The sequence below is a fragment of the Corythoichthys intestinalis genome, chromosome 6 (genome assembly GCF_030265065.1).
Source record: "Corythoichthys intestinalis isolate RoL2023-P3 chromosome 6, ASM3026506v1, whole genome shotgun sequence".
NCBI lineage: Eukaryota > Metazoa > Chordata > Actinopteri > Syngnathiformes > Syngnathidae > Corythoichthys > Corythoichthys intestinalis.
The window spans coordinates 13,292,870-13,310,207 of NC_080400.1; the positions used below are offsets into that span (position 1 = coordinate 13,292,870).

At 38.8% G+C, this 17,338-nt stretch overlaps 1 protein-coding gene across 6 annotated transcripts in view; it reads left to right on the top strand.

The window, feature by feature from the left end:
• Window positions 1-17,338, top strand: part of LOC130917051 (roundabout homolog 2-like) — a 796,933-nt gene that overhangs the window by 659,513 nt on the left and 120,082 nt on the right. For all 6 annotated transcript variants that reach the window (XM_057838104.1, XM_057838107.1, XM_057838108.1 and 3 more), the window contains exons 8-10: window positions 1,299-1,423; window positions 6,611-6,782; window positions 16,514-16,719. In XM_057838104.1, the coding sequence (XP_057694087.1) occupies window positions 1,299-1,423; window positions 6,611-6,782; window positions 16,514-16,719 (503 nt within the window). The remainder of the gene's footprint in view (window positions 1-1,298; window positions 1,424-6,610; window positions 6,783-16,513; window positions 16,720-17,338) is intronic.

Consider the following 17,338-nt stretch of genomic DNA (forward strand, 5'->3'; position numbering starts at 1 on the left):
CACATCCAAGCGGTCCGTTTCATTCAGGAGCATAAAACACCGCGTGAAATACTAAATAAACATGCTTTTTGGTGTCATACACACTTGGGGATGGCGTGGCTCAGTGGTGGAGTAGTTGTCCGCCTAAGTATCCTTGAGCAAGATACTGAACCCCGCATTGCTCCTGGTGCTGTGTCACCAGTAGGTAGATGGCAATATAGTGTAAAGCGCTTTGAGTACCTTGAGAGGTAGAAAAGCGCTATACAAGTATAACACCATTTAATCTTGTAAAATCTTATTGTGCTAAAAACAACATTATGAACTAAAAAATGCTATTGTGAGAAAAGGCATTAAGAAAAAAAAATACTTTGTGAAAAAAGTTTTTTATTTTCATAATAATATTACCTTATTTTACAATTTAATGTTACACAAATTTTCTGTTATTTATCAATATGATATTTGTTTCAAAATGTTTTTATTTATCTAATTTTGATCCTTTTGGGGTTCCATACCAGACTTGGTTTTAAGTCACAGTTTACAAAATCCAATCAGATGAGTGAACTTTTTTTTTTTTGATAGATCAGAGATTCTCACGTCAACAAACTTACTGGATAGACATGAGATAGAGACAAGCGCAACAGAAAGGTACCTATTGACAGCCATTCATTACTTAAATATAAACTAGATGTCGGTGACTTTCTGCAGAAAGTAACTCAAAATCCAGTCATCTAGAGGTTGAACTGCATTGTTTTCTTTACTGAGTAGAATTCCTTTCCTTTACCTTTATTTTAAATTTTCAATCTAGGTAGATCATTTCCCTTTTACTTTATAATCGAAACCCCTTTGTCAAGTTGTCAGCTCCGAGACGTCTCACTCGGGCCCGACTGGCGGTGTGTTACGGTGGTTCTGGCATGAGTCTGATGGAGCCGACGAGTATTGACCGCGACGGCTTTTCGCAGTTCGATTTCAAAGTTTGACACTTAACTTGTCAGACAGCGAGGTTTAAAAAACATTTGAATTTAACTTCCTTTGCACCGACTCAGAAAAGACCACATGTTCATAGTCATATGTTGTCTCAGATGTAAATGGTACTCCCTCTTTGATTGTCAATATAACTGCCATTCATTCTTTGGATGAATGGCCCAATCTGGTACCATGGCAATGGTTGTTGACGTCCAAAGCAAAATCCATGAGCTGAGGCGCCATGGATTTTGCTTTGACAATGTGGTCTACTGTTCGTCTCCTAAACCTCCAGTAATCCACCACCCTGATATATGCCATCAAGTTGGTAATACTAACTTCACCGGTTTTTATTTCAGCTGCCCCGCAGTTTGTTATCCGTCCGAGAGACCAGATTGTGGCGCAAGGACGTACTGCCACTTTTCCCTGCGAGACCAAAGGAAACCCTCAGCCTGCAGTATTCTGGCAAAAGGAAGGAAGTCAAGTAAGAGCACAAAACCGCACACAATTCCATTTTTCGACATAGAGGTGTTTTATTACTTCAGTTCACCAAAGTATAGTCTGGACAGATAAACCCGGATCAAACAGTAGATGAGAAACGTTAGACAAATATATACTACAGAAACACATCTTCAACCAAATTGAAAGTATTATTGAGACCTTTTAACACGGAAACACAATAAAATGCCTACAAGGCTGAAATGAACCTATCCAAACTGACAATTCAAATGTAACCTGAGCAATGGTGTTAAAGAAAAAATATCACTTGAAATCTACATTTTATTTATTTTGCTGGGAAATGCAAGCTTTTCTGAGTGGAAAAATAGGTAGCATGTTGAACTGAAATAAGGTGTGCTACTTGGTTCTTAAAGTAACTGTGACACACTAAAAAAAATCTTAAACAGCATTATTATTGGAAGTAAAATTATATGTTGAGACGATTCAACTATCTACAACAATTTGACAAAGCGCAGATGACGAGAAATGAGTCCCGCCTGTCATTATCGCGCTCTGGCGCCTCCATCTCGGTAATGACGTCGGTGGAGTAGTGATTTCAGAATTTAGCCCAATGGAGTAGGAAGCATTTTTCAGCAATTCTGGTTCAAGTGTGGATCTTTCAAGTGATATTGTCGTTCCAGAGGAAGCCTGTGGTATATGTTTGAGTCATATTTGGAAGAGAAAGAAGGTTCAGAACGACAACAAACATGAGGCTGATGACTAGAGCGTACTGTAAAATGTCATCATTGTTTTTTCTCTCTACTTCAATATTTTTACAGGATATTCTTTGGATCTAAGTATTTTTCCCTGATTGCTAACTAAATTGTATTGTCTTGTGCTAAATGGAATCTGAAATATTTAGAAATGCATTTATTCAGTACGACAGGGCTAAATTACTGCATAATGATCAGAACTGCTGACTTTTTTAAACCTCCCGAATGGTACTTCATGCCACCGGAGTTAGTCCTGTTCTCCCAGTAGGGACTCGGAGTCAAGGAAAAAGTGTAAACAAAAGAGGGGTGTGAGAGCTATGCTACATGCTAATCCGAACCAAACATCTCTTCCGAGTCTCTTACTCTCCTTTTGAAAACGGAAAATCACACAAAACTACCCCGACTCATTTCCCAAATGGCGGCAGGGCTGATAGCCTTCACCGATCGGCCAACCCCCGGCGGCGAGCAAGTTTCAGCTCTCCGTTCCCCCGGCAGGAGTGCTCGTCTCCGGGGACGCAACTGGGGAATGAACGCCGAAAATGGCGCATTCTCGGTGGATAAACCGGCCGACGTCAAAGCGCGTGACGGCCCGAGCCCAAGCCAAGGATAGAGCTCTATCGGGAGGCACACGATGAGGGCCAAGAGGGCTGGAAGTCTCTACACAATCGAGAACCGCAGACAAGAGCACGTGGCTGCCCGGGCACGGGTGCTTATCGGCCTGCGACCATGATGTGCGACATGCCGCCGGTCGTCAGCCGAGGGAGGAGGCCACTCTCGCCTTTTCCGTGGACAGAGAGCATTGTCACCCACAAAATGCAAGCCACATCCGTATTAAAACATGTGCCATGATCCCATTATGTGACATAATACAAAATACGTAGTTTACTCACTTCCTCATCCATCCAGTGGTCCCATAGTTGTCGGACTTGTTTTGCCCATTCTTCACGGTGAACAGGATCTTTTTGAAACCTAAAAAGCCTCACACACCTCTCCCTGGTGCTGCAACCAAAGCGTGCAGCACATTGGGCTGGCGTGATGCGAAAAATAAACGAATTAATCCGCGAAATCAGCTGAATTCACAGTTGTTCTGCCCACTATAGTAATGGTTGTATAGTGAAGATGACTAGTTTATTAGATGATTAGCTGATAGGAGTGGGAACCCCATGGTACCTCCGGTTTGATACGATTCGATACGATTTGCTATACAAAGCTCACGATAACAATGATCTGACAATATAGCGATGCAACGATTATCGATACATTGGTCAGGAAATCATTCAATGATATTCTACAAACGACAGAACAGAAAACAAACAGAAAAACAAGCTTCTGTTGTGAATTGGAATGAGTTTATCACTAGTAGACGTCCAATCCATTTGAACTGGGAAGGTGGCCATCCCTCCCACTTCAAACAGATTGAACGCCTTTGGCCGTCAGTGGCAGCCAATGCCAGGCAATGAGGTAATTTTGGGCCATTTAAGGTCATTTACCTGTTGATTTTCAGTTACTTCTTGTTGATTTTGGGGTATTTTATGGGTCACTTCCTGTTTATTTTGAGTTACATAACAGGAAGTGACCTGGGAATCACCCAAATGAATAGGCAGTGACTCAAACTCAACAGGAAGTGACCTGTAAATGCCCTAAAATGAACAGCAAGTGACCTGTAAAAGCCCTGAAAACCTGAAAGAATGACTGTAAATGCTCTAGTTTTGAATGAACGAACATTTCTAGTCTAAATGGATTGGGCGGTTAGCACCGTCAATGCAACCTTAGAGTTAACTGAGACACTATTATGGTGGAAGATTTTGGTAGCAACTAGGTGGTTCCTTTTTATTCATTTTTTTTAATAGACATTGATACCTTTTTAAAACGATATCTCGATTCTATGCAGGAGCATATCGATAACCTTTTGGGATACAAAGTATCACGATATATCACCATTTCGATATTTTGTCACACCCTTATTAGCTGAAGTCACATTCGCCTTCTTCCTCAATCCAGACTGTGGCCGGAAGTCACTCATTTTCATGGCGGAGGATTAAAAAAATATTTAATAAATATATCAATTGGCTCCTCACACATCCAAGCATTACATTTCATTCAGGAAAAATAAAATACCGTGTGGAATCTGAAATAAAAATGCGTTTTGCCGTCACAGGCACTTTAAGTCTAGTTTTTAAGGGTGTAACGGTACATGTAATAGAAGTGAACCGTTTCGGTACGTGGTGCTCGGTTCGGAACGGACGCGTACCGAACGAGTTTCTGACGTAATATAACCCTTACTTTTCGGGCTGTGAGTCGATCGGATTACAGTTTCTTTGTGTAGATTATATTTACTCCGTCTTCTCTACTATAATGAGGACCAACACGGTAGGACAGTATAACCCAGAAACGTCAACGGCGCGACAACGTGGCTGCCGCGAGAACGCAGTGAAACGCGGGCGTTAGAGTCAATCAGCCAATGCACACCAGTGCCCGGCCCTCCTGCGTCAATACTACTACTGGTAGCTAGGATCGGGCTGGAAGTCACTCGAGTAAAAATACGATGGATCCTGTCGATTTTCAAACTAATATGCAATCGTAACCTACTTTTTGAGTCCATCAGATATCTTGAGTGGTAGATCGGGGCATAGTTGACTTGTCTTTGTTGATTTACTGCTGTCTTCTTTGCTATAATAATAACCAACTCGGCCCTGTGTTCAATACAAAACCCTCCTACGGTCCTACCAAAACAAAACAAGTAGGAACTAATATTCACATAGGAACTAAAGTTATACAACATAAAATATAAACTATAAATGAATACTAGACACATTTGTAAAATATAAACACATTATAAAATAAATAATAGCCCATTTAAATAAAATAAATTGAAATGAGATAAAACACCTGTAATTAAATAATAAGAATAATACACACATCCTGCTTACACAGTCAAATGTATTAATTTCTGTGTGGCGCTCTAACTTGAGAAAATCCACCAATAAAACTGTTTAAAACCGTTCATAGGAAAAAAATGTTTCATTGAGGGATTTCATTTGTAAAATACATGTTAAAATCTTTGTCATTGGGATTGCTTTTCTCTTTAGCACAGGACATTTTTTTTCTTCTTTCTTTCAGAAGGAAAGCTGACCAATACGCGGGGTCTGAAAGGCAAATTGTTGTTGGATTATCTTTAAATACCCGCTACTTTTTGAGCAGAATTCTAGCTTTGTATAGGCTAATGTTCCTATTGTTGAAAGCACAAAAGTGTGTAATAAACAACTAGCACATTTATATTTTGCATTTTGTTTTCGTACTGTACCGAAAATAAACCGAACCGTGACCTCAAGACCAAGGTACGTGACGAACCGAGATTTTTGTGTACCGTTACACCCCTACTAGTTTTCACCTAATGTTTTTGATATATTTTTCTGTTTACGAATTTTTTTTTTTTTTTTTTTCATCTGAACCATAGCACTTTTGACCAGACCCTCTCTGTCACGACTGTAGAACCAATTAAAACCAATCGTACAGTAAAAATTTAACTATTAAAGCAATGCTTTGGATTTTCTAGCGCTCCACACACTGACACAGATCTTCACAGTTCATCTTTGATCAGTATCTTTACCGCTTATGCACAATTTTTCGCACCCATCGGCGCCGTGCCTGGCCTATAGCGCTAATCGCTTTTCACAGTTACCCATTGCACTGATAAGAACGATCCCATCTCTCACTGGAGCAGTTAAACCATTCAAATACCTGGGAGTCCTCGCAACACTTGACAACAGCGCCAATTAGGAGCCAGTTGGGGCTTGTCGATGAGCCCGGTGATATGATTCAGCCGTGGATACACTTCAAACACAGACATACACACATGCATGTATTCACACACTCACCTGTAGCCTGCAAGCTGTCAAAGTGCTCCTCACAAGAGGTGCGTGTCATCACTAGTTGGCGTGATGTTTCCCACCAAACATCTGACATTGACTCACAAGCATATTAACATTTTTTAGAAAGTGTCTGACTGCTACCGCTGAACTTTGATGGAGGCGGGCAAGTTCCGCTGAGGTGCTATGGTAATTATTTACTGCCAAAACAAGCCTCATTAATTAGAACAAGTGACAAAAAATGATGGGTTTTTTCCCCACCTGCTCACTCTTGAGGATAATGAAGTGTTAAACGAGAGAGAGAAGTAGTAATTTGTTAAAATGGATCATTTCAGTTGTTAATTTGTTGCATTCAAATGATTTGAATGTATTAAATTTAACATGTTAGCGTTCTTGCGTTGAAAATACTACAATCTACTTGAAACAGAACAACATGCAGATTGTTTAAAGGAGGTACAGTATATTAACTCACTGCATTAATGGTGATGTGTCATGGGTGAAGAAACTTTACAATGACTGTCTTTTGAAAGTTGGCTCTGATTGTTTTCGGATGCCATTCATTGACTAATTTTGCCATTTATTTTCTTACAGAATTTGTTATTTCCAAACCAGCCCCAGCAGCCCAACAGCCGCTTTTCCGTGTCAACGGGTGGCGCCCTCACCATCACGTCGGTGCAGCGGGGTGACGCCGGGTACTACATATGCCAGGCATTGACGGTCGCAGGTAGCATCCTGGCCAAGGCACAGCTAGAAGTCACAGATGGTAAAGCCCTGCTTAACTCTGATTTTGCCTTAGGTGTAATGTTAATAAATCCTAAAAGTGGCACCTTTAAAAACTTAACCACTGAAACATTATGTAAGGAAACATGTCGAAAGGTAATGGAGAGGAACAGAATTGCTCATATTCTTGGTCAGGCTGTTGCTAGACAGATTTTATGGTCCTTAAAATGTCGTTGGTATTATTCCCCAGAATGAGTGCCACAAACGATTTTGATGGTCGATTAATCACCAATTCTTGATCTAATCAGCTTATACAGGAAAAATATCACATTATTTACTGTTATGTAATTATAGACTTTAATTTTAGCTGGAAATGTGAATTGGAACCAAATACTATGTACTGAAAAACACAGGACTATGAATATTATGTACCTAAAAACAAAAAACTAGTGGAAGGTCATTTTTAATGTAGATTCACATGGACCCACATGCGGCTGTCATCTGATCCTCAGGGCCGTTCCTGACCAATTTGGTACCCTAGGCAACATATTTTTTGGCGGTGCCCCCCCCCCCCCCCCCCCCCCTATTTTCACCACTTATATTTAAACACTCACACTGAAAAAGCACATTATCTCTTTGTAATTTATTATATAAAAAAAGACAACAACGAACAAGTGCAAAAATTAAAAGAAAAATGCTCCAATAACTATTCAAAATCACCAATAAAAAACACTTCAAAAACAAATGAATAAAATAAATTACAATTGTTATTACAATTATTTTTATTACACGCAGAACACTTAAAAAAAAAAAAAAAAATTGTCACCTTGACCTATGACCTTACTCACCTTGTCTTCACTGATGCAAAAGCATCTATTGCACATGCATATGACAGTTGTTTTGGAAGGTGCACTTCTTTCCTGGACTTGGTGGGCTTGGACTTGGTGCTGATGTGGATAAGTCCACTGTAAGAGATGGCCCAGGATTTACAGAGGTAGAAGAAAAATCGTTCAGAAGAGCATCTACAAAGAGAAGAAAGTTAAGAATGAAGAATGTTACATTATATTAGTCAAATAGCTGTTGATTGTGAAACCTGCATGACATAACCATAATAGCGCCTAAATTCTTGCAACCTACTGTACCTGTCTATTGGATCCGGTCACTATCTTTGATGGGCGTAGAGAAAATAAAGAAAATAAATTCTTGAAGCACTTCAACTACACAGGACTATCCAATAATAAGGAATTAAATAATATATGATAACAAAAAAAAAATGTATATATATATATATTTTTGTACATGAACATGATCGCCATTTTAAACGAATTAATGACACATTTAATAACAAATGTTTGCATTTAAATCCTTGGCACTTTTAGTCCCTCATACCACAGAAGTTTAAAATTATTAATTGCATATTTAATAGTGTATTTATTCAATTAACCTTGGCACTTTTAGGCAAGGCAAATTTATTAGAAAAGCACAATTTAACACAAGGTAAAAGTGGTTCACATTACATGAAAATAAGCAAGACAATTTTAGTCCCCCATAGACTTTGTCCAAATTTCTCTAAAATGGGAGGGGGAGTAAATTTAACGAATTAATGACACATTTAATAACAAATGTTTGCATTTAAATCCTTGGCACTTTTAGTCCCTCATACCACAGAAGTTTAAAATTATTAATTGCATATTTAATAGTGTATTTATTCAATTAACCTTGGCACTTTTAGGCAAGGCAAATTTATTAGAAAAGCACAATTTAACACAAGGTAAAAGTGGTTCACATTACATGAAAATAAGCAAGACAATTTTAGTCCCCCATAGACTTTGTCCAAATTTCTCTAAAATGGGAGGGGGAGTAAATTTAACTCAAACTAATCCACAGCTGGCTGAATACTGAAAATATATCTGAAAATAACAGCCTGGCTAATGATACAGTATAATTTTGCTTTAGCAGTAAGTCATATAAACTCTATGTAAATAACCATTAGCTTGCAGTTGCGCTAAGTATACATGCTTATGCTATTGAAAAAATCATCACAACAAACCTCTGTTTTTCTTCACGTTCGTGCTCTCTTCTTTTTCTTCTGACCCAGAGGGCTTTTGTCTTTTCATAAAGCTGACTTGTCACCGTAATGTCGCTCAATTGCAGAGGCTAAAATAGCTCCTTCAGATAGCTTGCTGGTCTGCTGGGTGGTGAGACTCTGGTCTTTGGTGAAATACCGTGATTTCCCGGATATAGGGCGCACCCGTGTATAATGCGCACCCCAAATATACTTGTAAAATCTAGGGAAAATTATTGTACCCGTTTATAACGCGCACCCTCATTTTAGCACCAATAAACAGAAAAATACAAGAAAACAGAGCTCGTGTACAGATACAGAAATGTCATTTTACTGACTGGTGAAACACAGCACATGCATAGCATATTGGTAGTTCAAAACATTACCATAAACTGACAATATTTACGGTAATAATATGATTTGACAACTTCTCCAATTTACCATAATCTAGGAGAAAACAAAACAGATGTGACTTTTCTTTTAAAGGCTGCTGTATAACTTGCTCATTTCATCATGATGAATAAATGTTTCTTACATGGATTGATACGGTAAAATGAAAGTGAGAACGTGAGTCGGAAATTTGAGAGAGCTCATCCCTGTTGACACGACAGTAACAATAGGAACTATTGTCATTTGGGTTTGAGTTTCCCGAGGGACAGATATAGTTGACGGACACACACAGGAAGTCAGTGTTGTTACGTTTTTTACGGTCCGAGTTGCAGAGCTGCAATAAACGTTGACTCAAATGAGTTCAAGAAACTGTGCTTGATGAAGAGTGAAAAAAGCAGAATTTAACACAGAGGAAATCATTCAGCAGATTAGAATGAAGTATTACCGAAACAAAATGGTGACGTCACGTACCGTAATGGTCGGCAACGGATCGCCGCAAACATTTCTTCAACACAACGTGGCCATGTCAATAAAAAAAAAAATTTTAATCGGTTTATATATACAGTATATATAATTTATATATATATTTCTGTCTCCATCCATGTACCTGTTTATAATGCGCACCATGATTTTACAAGTTGATTTTGGGGGAAAAAAGTGAGCGTTATATTCGGGAAATTACGGTAATCGCATCACAGGAAAAAGTGAAACGGGCAGAAGGTACAGGAAAAAGTGAACGGGCAAAAATGATTTATTATTTGAAGACTTAATACAAACGGTTTTGTTGTTTTTTTAGTTTTATTGTTTGCGTAAATTTTTTTGAATACTGCTATCATCAAATATTATTTAAATATTTTTCTTGACATCCTTCTGGACGCTGCTGCGCCCTTAGACAGTTGCCTAGCTCGCCTTATGGGCGGCACGGGTCTGCTGATCCTGATAGGTAGCAGTGCAGACAATAGAAACTCCAATAAATAAAGAAAATAAACCTTTGGAAATAATAGAATAATATACCAGGATACAAATATTAAAATTTACATTGCAAATGAAGGTCAGTGCTTCCAATAGTGTAGTGTTATAATCCTGACAGTTAGTCAAACCAAGACAGAGTATAACGTCTATCATTTTTCTGCTTTGAAGAGGGACTAAAGCATCGTCCTTGAGTTTAAGACTTCAGGTTTAACGATTGCTTGCTTGAGAGAGTCTGTGATTGAGTGACTGTGATTGCGAGATAGATGAACGCCCTCTGTCTGGCTAGGAACTCAGAATTAACAAACCCGGTGACATAGACGGGTGGCTTGGTGAAAGCGGAAAACCAGGGTGTCAGGTAGGAGGGGGTCACGGCCACACCAGCTGTAGTTGATGCTGCCGCTGTGTGATTTACTGATGGGGTGTCCGCCAGGTTCAAGGAGATTCGTAATGAGAAATTCCTGATCCGGAAATCCAAGGCCCCTTGGTCCAACCTCCCATCTATGGTCCCACATTCCGTTAGCACATCCATCAGGCTCGGAATGCGGCCACGCATTCCCAAAACGTGCGGCCGCATTCTCATCCAGACCATTCTTCCACAACATTAGTGTCAGCCAGGTGGTCTATGTAAAGATAAAAGGGAGTGTCTGGAAAAGAAGAAGCTGTCCCACTTCTTTTTTTATATTTATGATATTTATTTATATACCGTACATCTTATGTTATTTTAAAGGGAATCGGACATAAAGTAGTTTTTAAAAATTAACTGTTAGTATGAGTTTTATAATTTGATATTCAAACCCTTCTTAATGTTTTCGTTTTCTAAAATTTTGAAAAATTAGTTCAACTAGTAGCTCGCCATTGTTGTTGACGACACAATGCACTCTGGGCGGTGACATCAATGTGAAGCGCTGCCATATTTCCACAGTGTCACTCGTTAGCTACATAAACACGTCGTTGGTTCTGCCCTTCCAATTTGAAACCAAGCAGAAAAGTGATGAGCAGGACAGCACTCTCAATATTTCACAACAAAGCAAGCAGCAAAAGCAATTAAATGAAGGTCTCCAGCGGAATTCGCACCAGCGTTTCCGATGCGACAGACGAGCACGTAGACCACAGGATTATACGTCCACATGACGTTAGTCATGATTTTACTTATAAAGCAATCGCAACCCACATGTGCTGTCTGTGCGTTGAAACCTTAAAGGGAAACGCGACTAAAAAGAAAGTACGGCTGGCTTGACCACTGAATTAGAAAACGCAGCTCTCTTCAGACAGCAAGCTGACAACAATAACATGGGGATTGCGTAAAAGTGTGTATTGAACCCACACACAAAAAAAAAAACACGCGATCGCGATAAGGGAGACACAAAAATGGTCCGTGACAGTAGGTCAGGATAAATTAAAAAAAAAAAAAAACTGAGGGAAAACCATGGTGAGAGGCAGACAGACGAAAAAGACACGACAATGATGCAACTGGCAATGAAGGGATATAACAACTGTCAACTGGCAGCAAGTCAATATCTTGGCAAGCCGCCTAGGGTCGGTTTAAAGACACTGCTGATGAGCTAAAATTTGATGCAGGTATGACCCTGGGAATTCATCCCACTTCTCTGTAATAAAACAATCTGACCAGCAGCAGAATGTGACTAAATTATGCCGGTCATCATACTAGCTTCTCTCTCTTCTCACAGTCCAACCCAACCGCGTCGTCACCCCCAGTGTGCATTGCTTGCATAAAACATGGTGCACTCCGTAGGTCAAACCGTAATAAATATTATAGATTTTGAAATCAATGGCAATAATAATGTTTCTAAGAACATATGTCAGTAAAATAGAACAATTGTGGCTTATTAGAGCCTACAAGTCTTTAAGTCCGAGGTTCCCTTTAATAACTAAATAACTGATAACTAACACAGAAAGTGACATGACCAACCACAACTGACCTGAACTGGACAGACTGAAAATGAGTGTGCGTGCGTACTACTTGAATGGGCTCGATGGACAAAAGGCCACGCAAAAAAAAAAAAAGATGACAGAAAAATCAGAATTGTGCATTAGGATCTGCAGTATGAACCTAGCCTTAGAAACCAGTTGCAGTCTATTAATCACTTTCACACACCTCGAAAAATTGTGTCCCCTAAAGTGCTGCTTATATGGTATTATCTTATTGTACCCAAATTAACTGCTTGGTATAATTCTTATGGAAAAACTGTATGCCTTGGCAACGATAGCTCTTTTACAATAATACAGACAGACAAAGCAGGCAACAATTAAGGTGGATTTTTGAAAGGCTCTTGATCTTAATCCATTCCTTTTAACTGCCAGTCATTGATCTGATGGTAGGAGGAACTGGTTTGCTCAGTGGAAGGTTGACTCACATGTGGTAGGAGGGAACACAACTAGGGATGGGAATCGAAATCCGATTCCAATTCGGAACCGGTTCCGAGTGTTTCGAGGCCTCGACATCACAATTAATAAGCCTTAACGATCCCTTTAACGATTCCTAAAGACACGTATTGCGTCGTGACGTGTCTTGTTGTCCAGACGCATCAAACTAGCATGGCGCCAAGAACCACTCGCTCCAAAGTTGGACTACACTTCACCAGGAAAGAGAGTGAAAATGAAAGGTTACGACGGTTAAGCACGAGCATTGCAGCCATAAACATAACAATGACAGCACGTAGGTTCAAATGCTCGAAAGTGTGTCTTCACTTCACGAGGAAAAATTACAACAAAGCGACTTGCAGTCATTGCAAGGTGGAGATAACTGCATCGGGAGGGAATAGACTGCACTGTCCTCATCGAGCTAAACTCCGAAATGACGATACAGAAGACGTTGGTATAATTTGCTGACTTTATTCAACCATCACTTGAAGAGTGAAACTAAAAATAGAAATGAAACAAATAAATTTCGTCCCCAATAACAAACAGGTTTGCATCAACGTAAATCAGCGATGATTAGCTGCTAATAACAGTATGGTTAGCATTCGTTCGCTAGCATTAGCACATCGTTCAAACCACTACACAACTGGATTTAAGTGTCCGATCGCGAGTGAAAACACAACAACAACAACACAAAAGATTATACATACAGGCGTTGCCTCTGTAGATATTAACATTAACAAAGAACGTAGGCTCGTAGAAGTGTTTCCCTATCTCACTTAGCACGCTCACTCACTTGGATGCGGCATTTCTTCGGGTGCCCAAACTGCGGCCCGCGGCCCAAATACGGCCCGCCTCCACATTTGGTCCGGCCATTTTGATTTTTTTTTTTTCTCAATCGTGTTATTTATTTCCTGGCCTTTTTCCTTGAAGAATTCAGAGAGGGTTATTTGGTTATTATCTATTTAATTAATAGTGTTTTTAATATTAATTATTATTATTATATTTTTATTTTTATTTTATTTACTTTCATTCCGTGAAGAATCCAGAAAGGGTTATTTGATTGTGGCTTTCTGAAAAACAATAATTTTTTACATTTATGCACTTCTGCAATCGTCACACTTTTTTTGTTACAAACTGACCCCGGCCCCTCATCAGAGAAGGGAAAAGTTATGTGGCCCTCACAGGAAAAAGTTTGGGGACCCCTGCTTTAACACATATTGCCAAACGCAGAACAACAACCTATCTGCCAATATATACCAATATTTTTTATTTCTATTAGATAAATGTTTCAGTAAAATGTTACACATTCTTGTGTATTTGCCACTTATTACCACAGTTAACATTGAGGCTTTGGGCCTCTTTTGATCTCGTTGTGAGTTTGTAAGGTTGTGAGTTCTGATTAAACAAACTCGATGCCAATCAAAACGTTTGTTGTTCTTTTTCCCCAAATTAGAATCGATAAAGAATCGAATCGTTAAGCAATATCGATAATGGAATCGGAATCGTAAAAATCCTATCAATTCCCATCCCTAAACACAACAGACCAATAGGCAGCGTGGTCTCAAATTTTGATCTGTTTATAAAACATGCTGTCAAAAGAAAAAGAGAAGAATTTTGAATGGGTATTTGCCAAATTACTGTACTATACTGTGTATTTGCGGATTTTAGTGAAAAATTTGGTTTTCCATCCATAGATATATTATATGATTGTATTTTTTTTTTTTTTTTTTTTTTAAACCTGTCCTGTTCAGCTGTTTGACACAGAGAATGGAAGTCTAAGTGCCCGGATAGTCTGAACAGTTTTAATGTTTCACATTGAGAGTCTGACATACTCCCATTGTGATCATTCAAAATACCTTTTTATTATGACAAAACAGCGAACAGGAAGGGATTATGGGGGGACAGAAGAAAAGAAATACAAAAGAAAAAAGAAAAGAAACACATACACAAACAAAACAAGAAATACATTGAACAATATATTATTATATGATTGTAAATACAGCGTTACCGTGATATAGGATTTATTACTGTATCTTTTCAAAATGTTCAATACTATCGACTACATTTTGTATTCGACAAAAAAATGTTTAAAAAATCCTCTGACGTCTCAAGTGCTTTAACAGATTAATGTCATTTCCATTCATTTCAGTGGTGAAAGTTTGAGTTAACATCTGAGTGGTTTGCGTTACAATTGTGGCAGGGTTGTAGGGTTGTTCCGATCATGTTTTTTTACTCCCGATCCGATCCCGATCGTTTTAGTTTGAGTATCTGCCGATCCCGATATTTCCCGATCCGATTGCTTTTTTTTTTTGCTCCCGATTCAATTCCAATCATTCCCGATAATTTTTCCCGATCATATACATTTTGGCAATGCATTAAGAAAAAAATGAATAAAACTCGGACGAATATATACATTCAACATACAGTACATAAGTACTATATTTGTTTATTATGACAATAAATCCTCAAGATGGCATTTACATTATTAACATTCTTTCTGTGAGAGGGATCCACGGATAGAAAGACTTGTGACTTTGTATATTGTGACTAAATATTGCCATCTAGTGTATTTGTTGAGCTTTCAGTAAATGATACTGTAGCCATGCCCAAATGCATGATGGGAAGTGGAACCATGACTGTGCGTAGTGCTACCAATTGATATATCTTCTCTGCGTTGGGAAATAACATAAGGTGTTAAGAAAAAGATCAATTGCTACCTTGCTTCCCCACATTGCTTCCCATGATATTTCTATTTGTAGGGAGAGGGATTGTAAGGCTTTAGCCAATTAAAAAAAGGCCCCAAAGGCTGCCAAAATTCACTCTACTCGTTTTGCGCTGCCTTTTATCTCTACCTTAAGCCTAAACTAAGACTCATATTATGTCTGTAACATTAAATACAATTAGAAAACGATTTATTTAAAAAATATATATATATTGAAAAAAGGCATGGCCAATATTTTTTTGCCGATTCCGATACTTTGAAAATGACGTGATCGGACCCGATCCCGATCGATCGGGACATCTCTAATGGGCATGGAACAAATTAATTCTCTTATTGTAAAACTCTATACGTTTTGACATTTTTGTTGTGAAAAATAATGTGATGAGAAATCATTTTTGAGGTTAGGCTGCTACTTTTGTAACATTTTAACACTGTTCACCTGCAATTCAAATGTTAAATTGCATCAAAATCACTTGCCAATGGTCAGCCACTCGTGTGAAAGTAGGTGCCAAACTCCTCATACTGCACCACGATTCGGCTGAGTCACTTGGTTTTTGGCGGGCATTAAATCTTCTGTGGATTTGGAATAATTCTCATAACTCTAAAGAAGCCTTTTGTTACAGAGGAAAAAGGGAAGGGTGTGATAACATGTTGAAAGGTTATAGAGGTAGTGGACTGGCTAATTATCCCCTGGAGGTCTGGCGTCATTAATCCATAGTGTCTAATTAATATTGCTTGTGTGATATGCTAGAGGGACTATGCAGCTGCACTGCCGTTAACCCCCGAATTCACCCTCTGACATACCCACTATTTCATACAAGGAATCCCAATCTGACCTTGTCTTTTTGTCACTTTGATCAATTCACTGGAGCTATTCATTAGCTGTGGGAAAATGTTCGTATTTTATGGTGTCCGATTCTAGTTGGTGATAAGACAATTTATGAGTTTAAATACAGCATAGACTCTATGACAGAAAACAGACACAGTGTGTCACCCTGTATTTAGCATGTGCTGGTTCCCATGTTGGATCTAGTGTTATTCCATAACGATGCATTTTCTCCCAACCACACTGAGTCACTTGGCAGGAACTGGCAGCCAAACACGCTCGTCTGGTTGTAGTAGTAGTGTCTAAAAATAAGGCGGAAAGTGCCCACTGCTAATCTGTACAGGATATTGCTATAGTCAGGCAAGACCACCACTACCTCTCTCAAATCTCTTCATGTTGCGGTTTCTTATGTTGCAGTCTTGTCAGACAGACCGCCGCCCATCATCCGCCAAGGCCCCTCCAACCAGACTTTGAGTGTGGACAGTGTCGCCCTTCTCAAGTGCCAGGCGTCGGGCGACCCCATCCCCTCAGTCAGCTGGCTCAAGGATGGCGTCAGCTTGCTGGGGAAGGACCCCCGTATGTCCCTGCAGGAATTGGGCAGTCTGCAGATTACCAACATTAAGGTAAGAATCAGTATGTTAAACATTCAGAATCGGATGTTTTTCATTGTGATTTTTTGCATATCAGAATATAAATATCTAAAATTACTGAAAATGATTATTAATATGTAATTACAAAAAATACATAATTTAAACATGTATGTGGCGGAAAACACAGACAAGACTGAAAAAGCAGATTCTGCTCTTGCACTCCTCTTTAAAAGAAACTAAGTATTTTAAGCCAAAACAACTGGTGTGTTTGATAGAACAATATGTCTATATACTGCCATAGCAGATTCATGGTGCATTAAGCCCCCAAACTATTTTTAATTTGTCCGTTTTACCCTGAAAACCCCCGTTTACAGACGTCGCACAACCGCTTTTGTTTCAACCTAGCCATAAAAAGAAGGTAAGTATTTATATTTGTTATTCAAAATATCTGTCATTTTTAGCTTAGAATCATTAATTGATGTCCAATATTTAGTTTAAAAAAAGAGAACGACTTGAAAAAATTATTCACTCGCATATTTTAAACTTTTGAATAAATTACGTCACAATGAAAAATTTGGCGTCTGTAAAAATGTCACAGATATCTACCTCATAACTATCGCTTAATTGTATTTTTTTTTTGTTACTGTCGCAT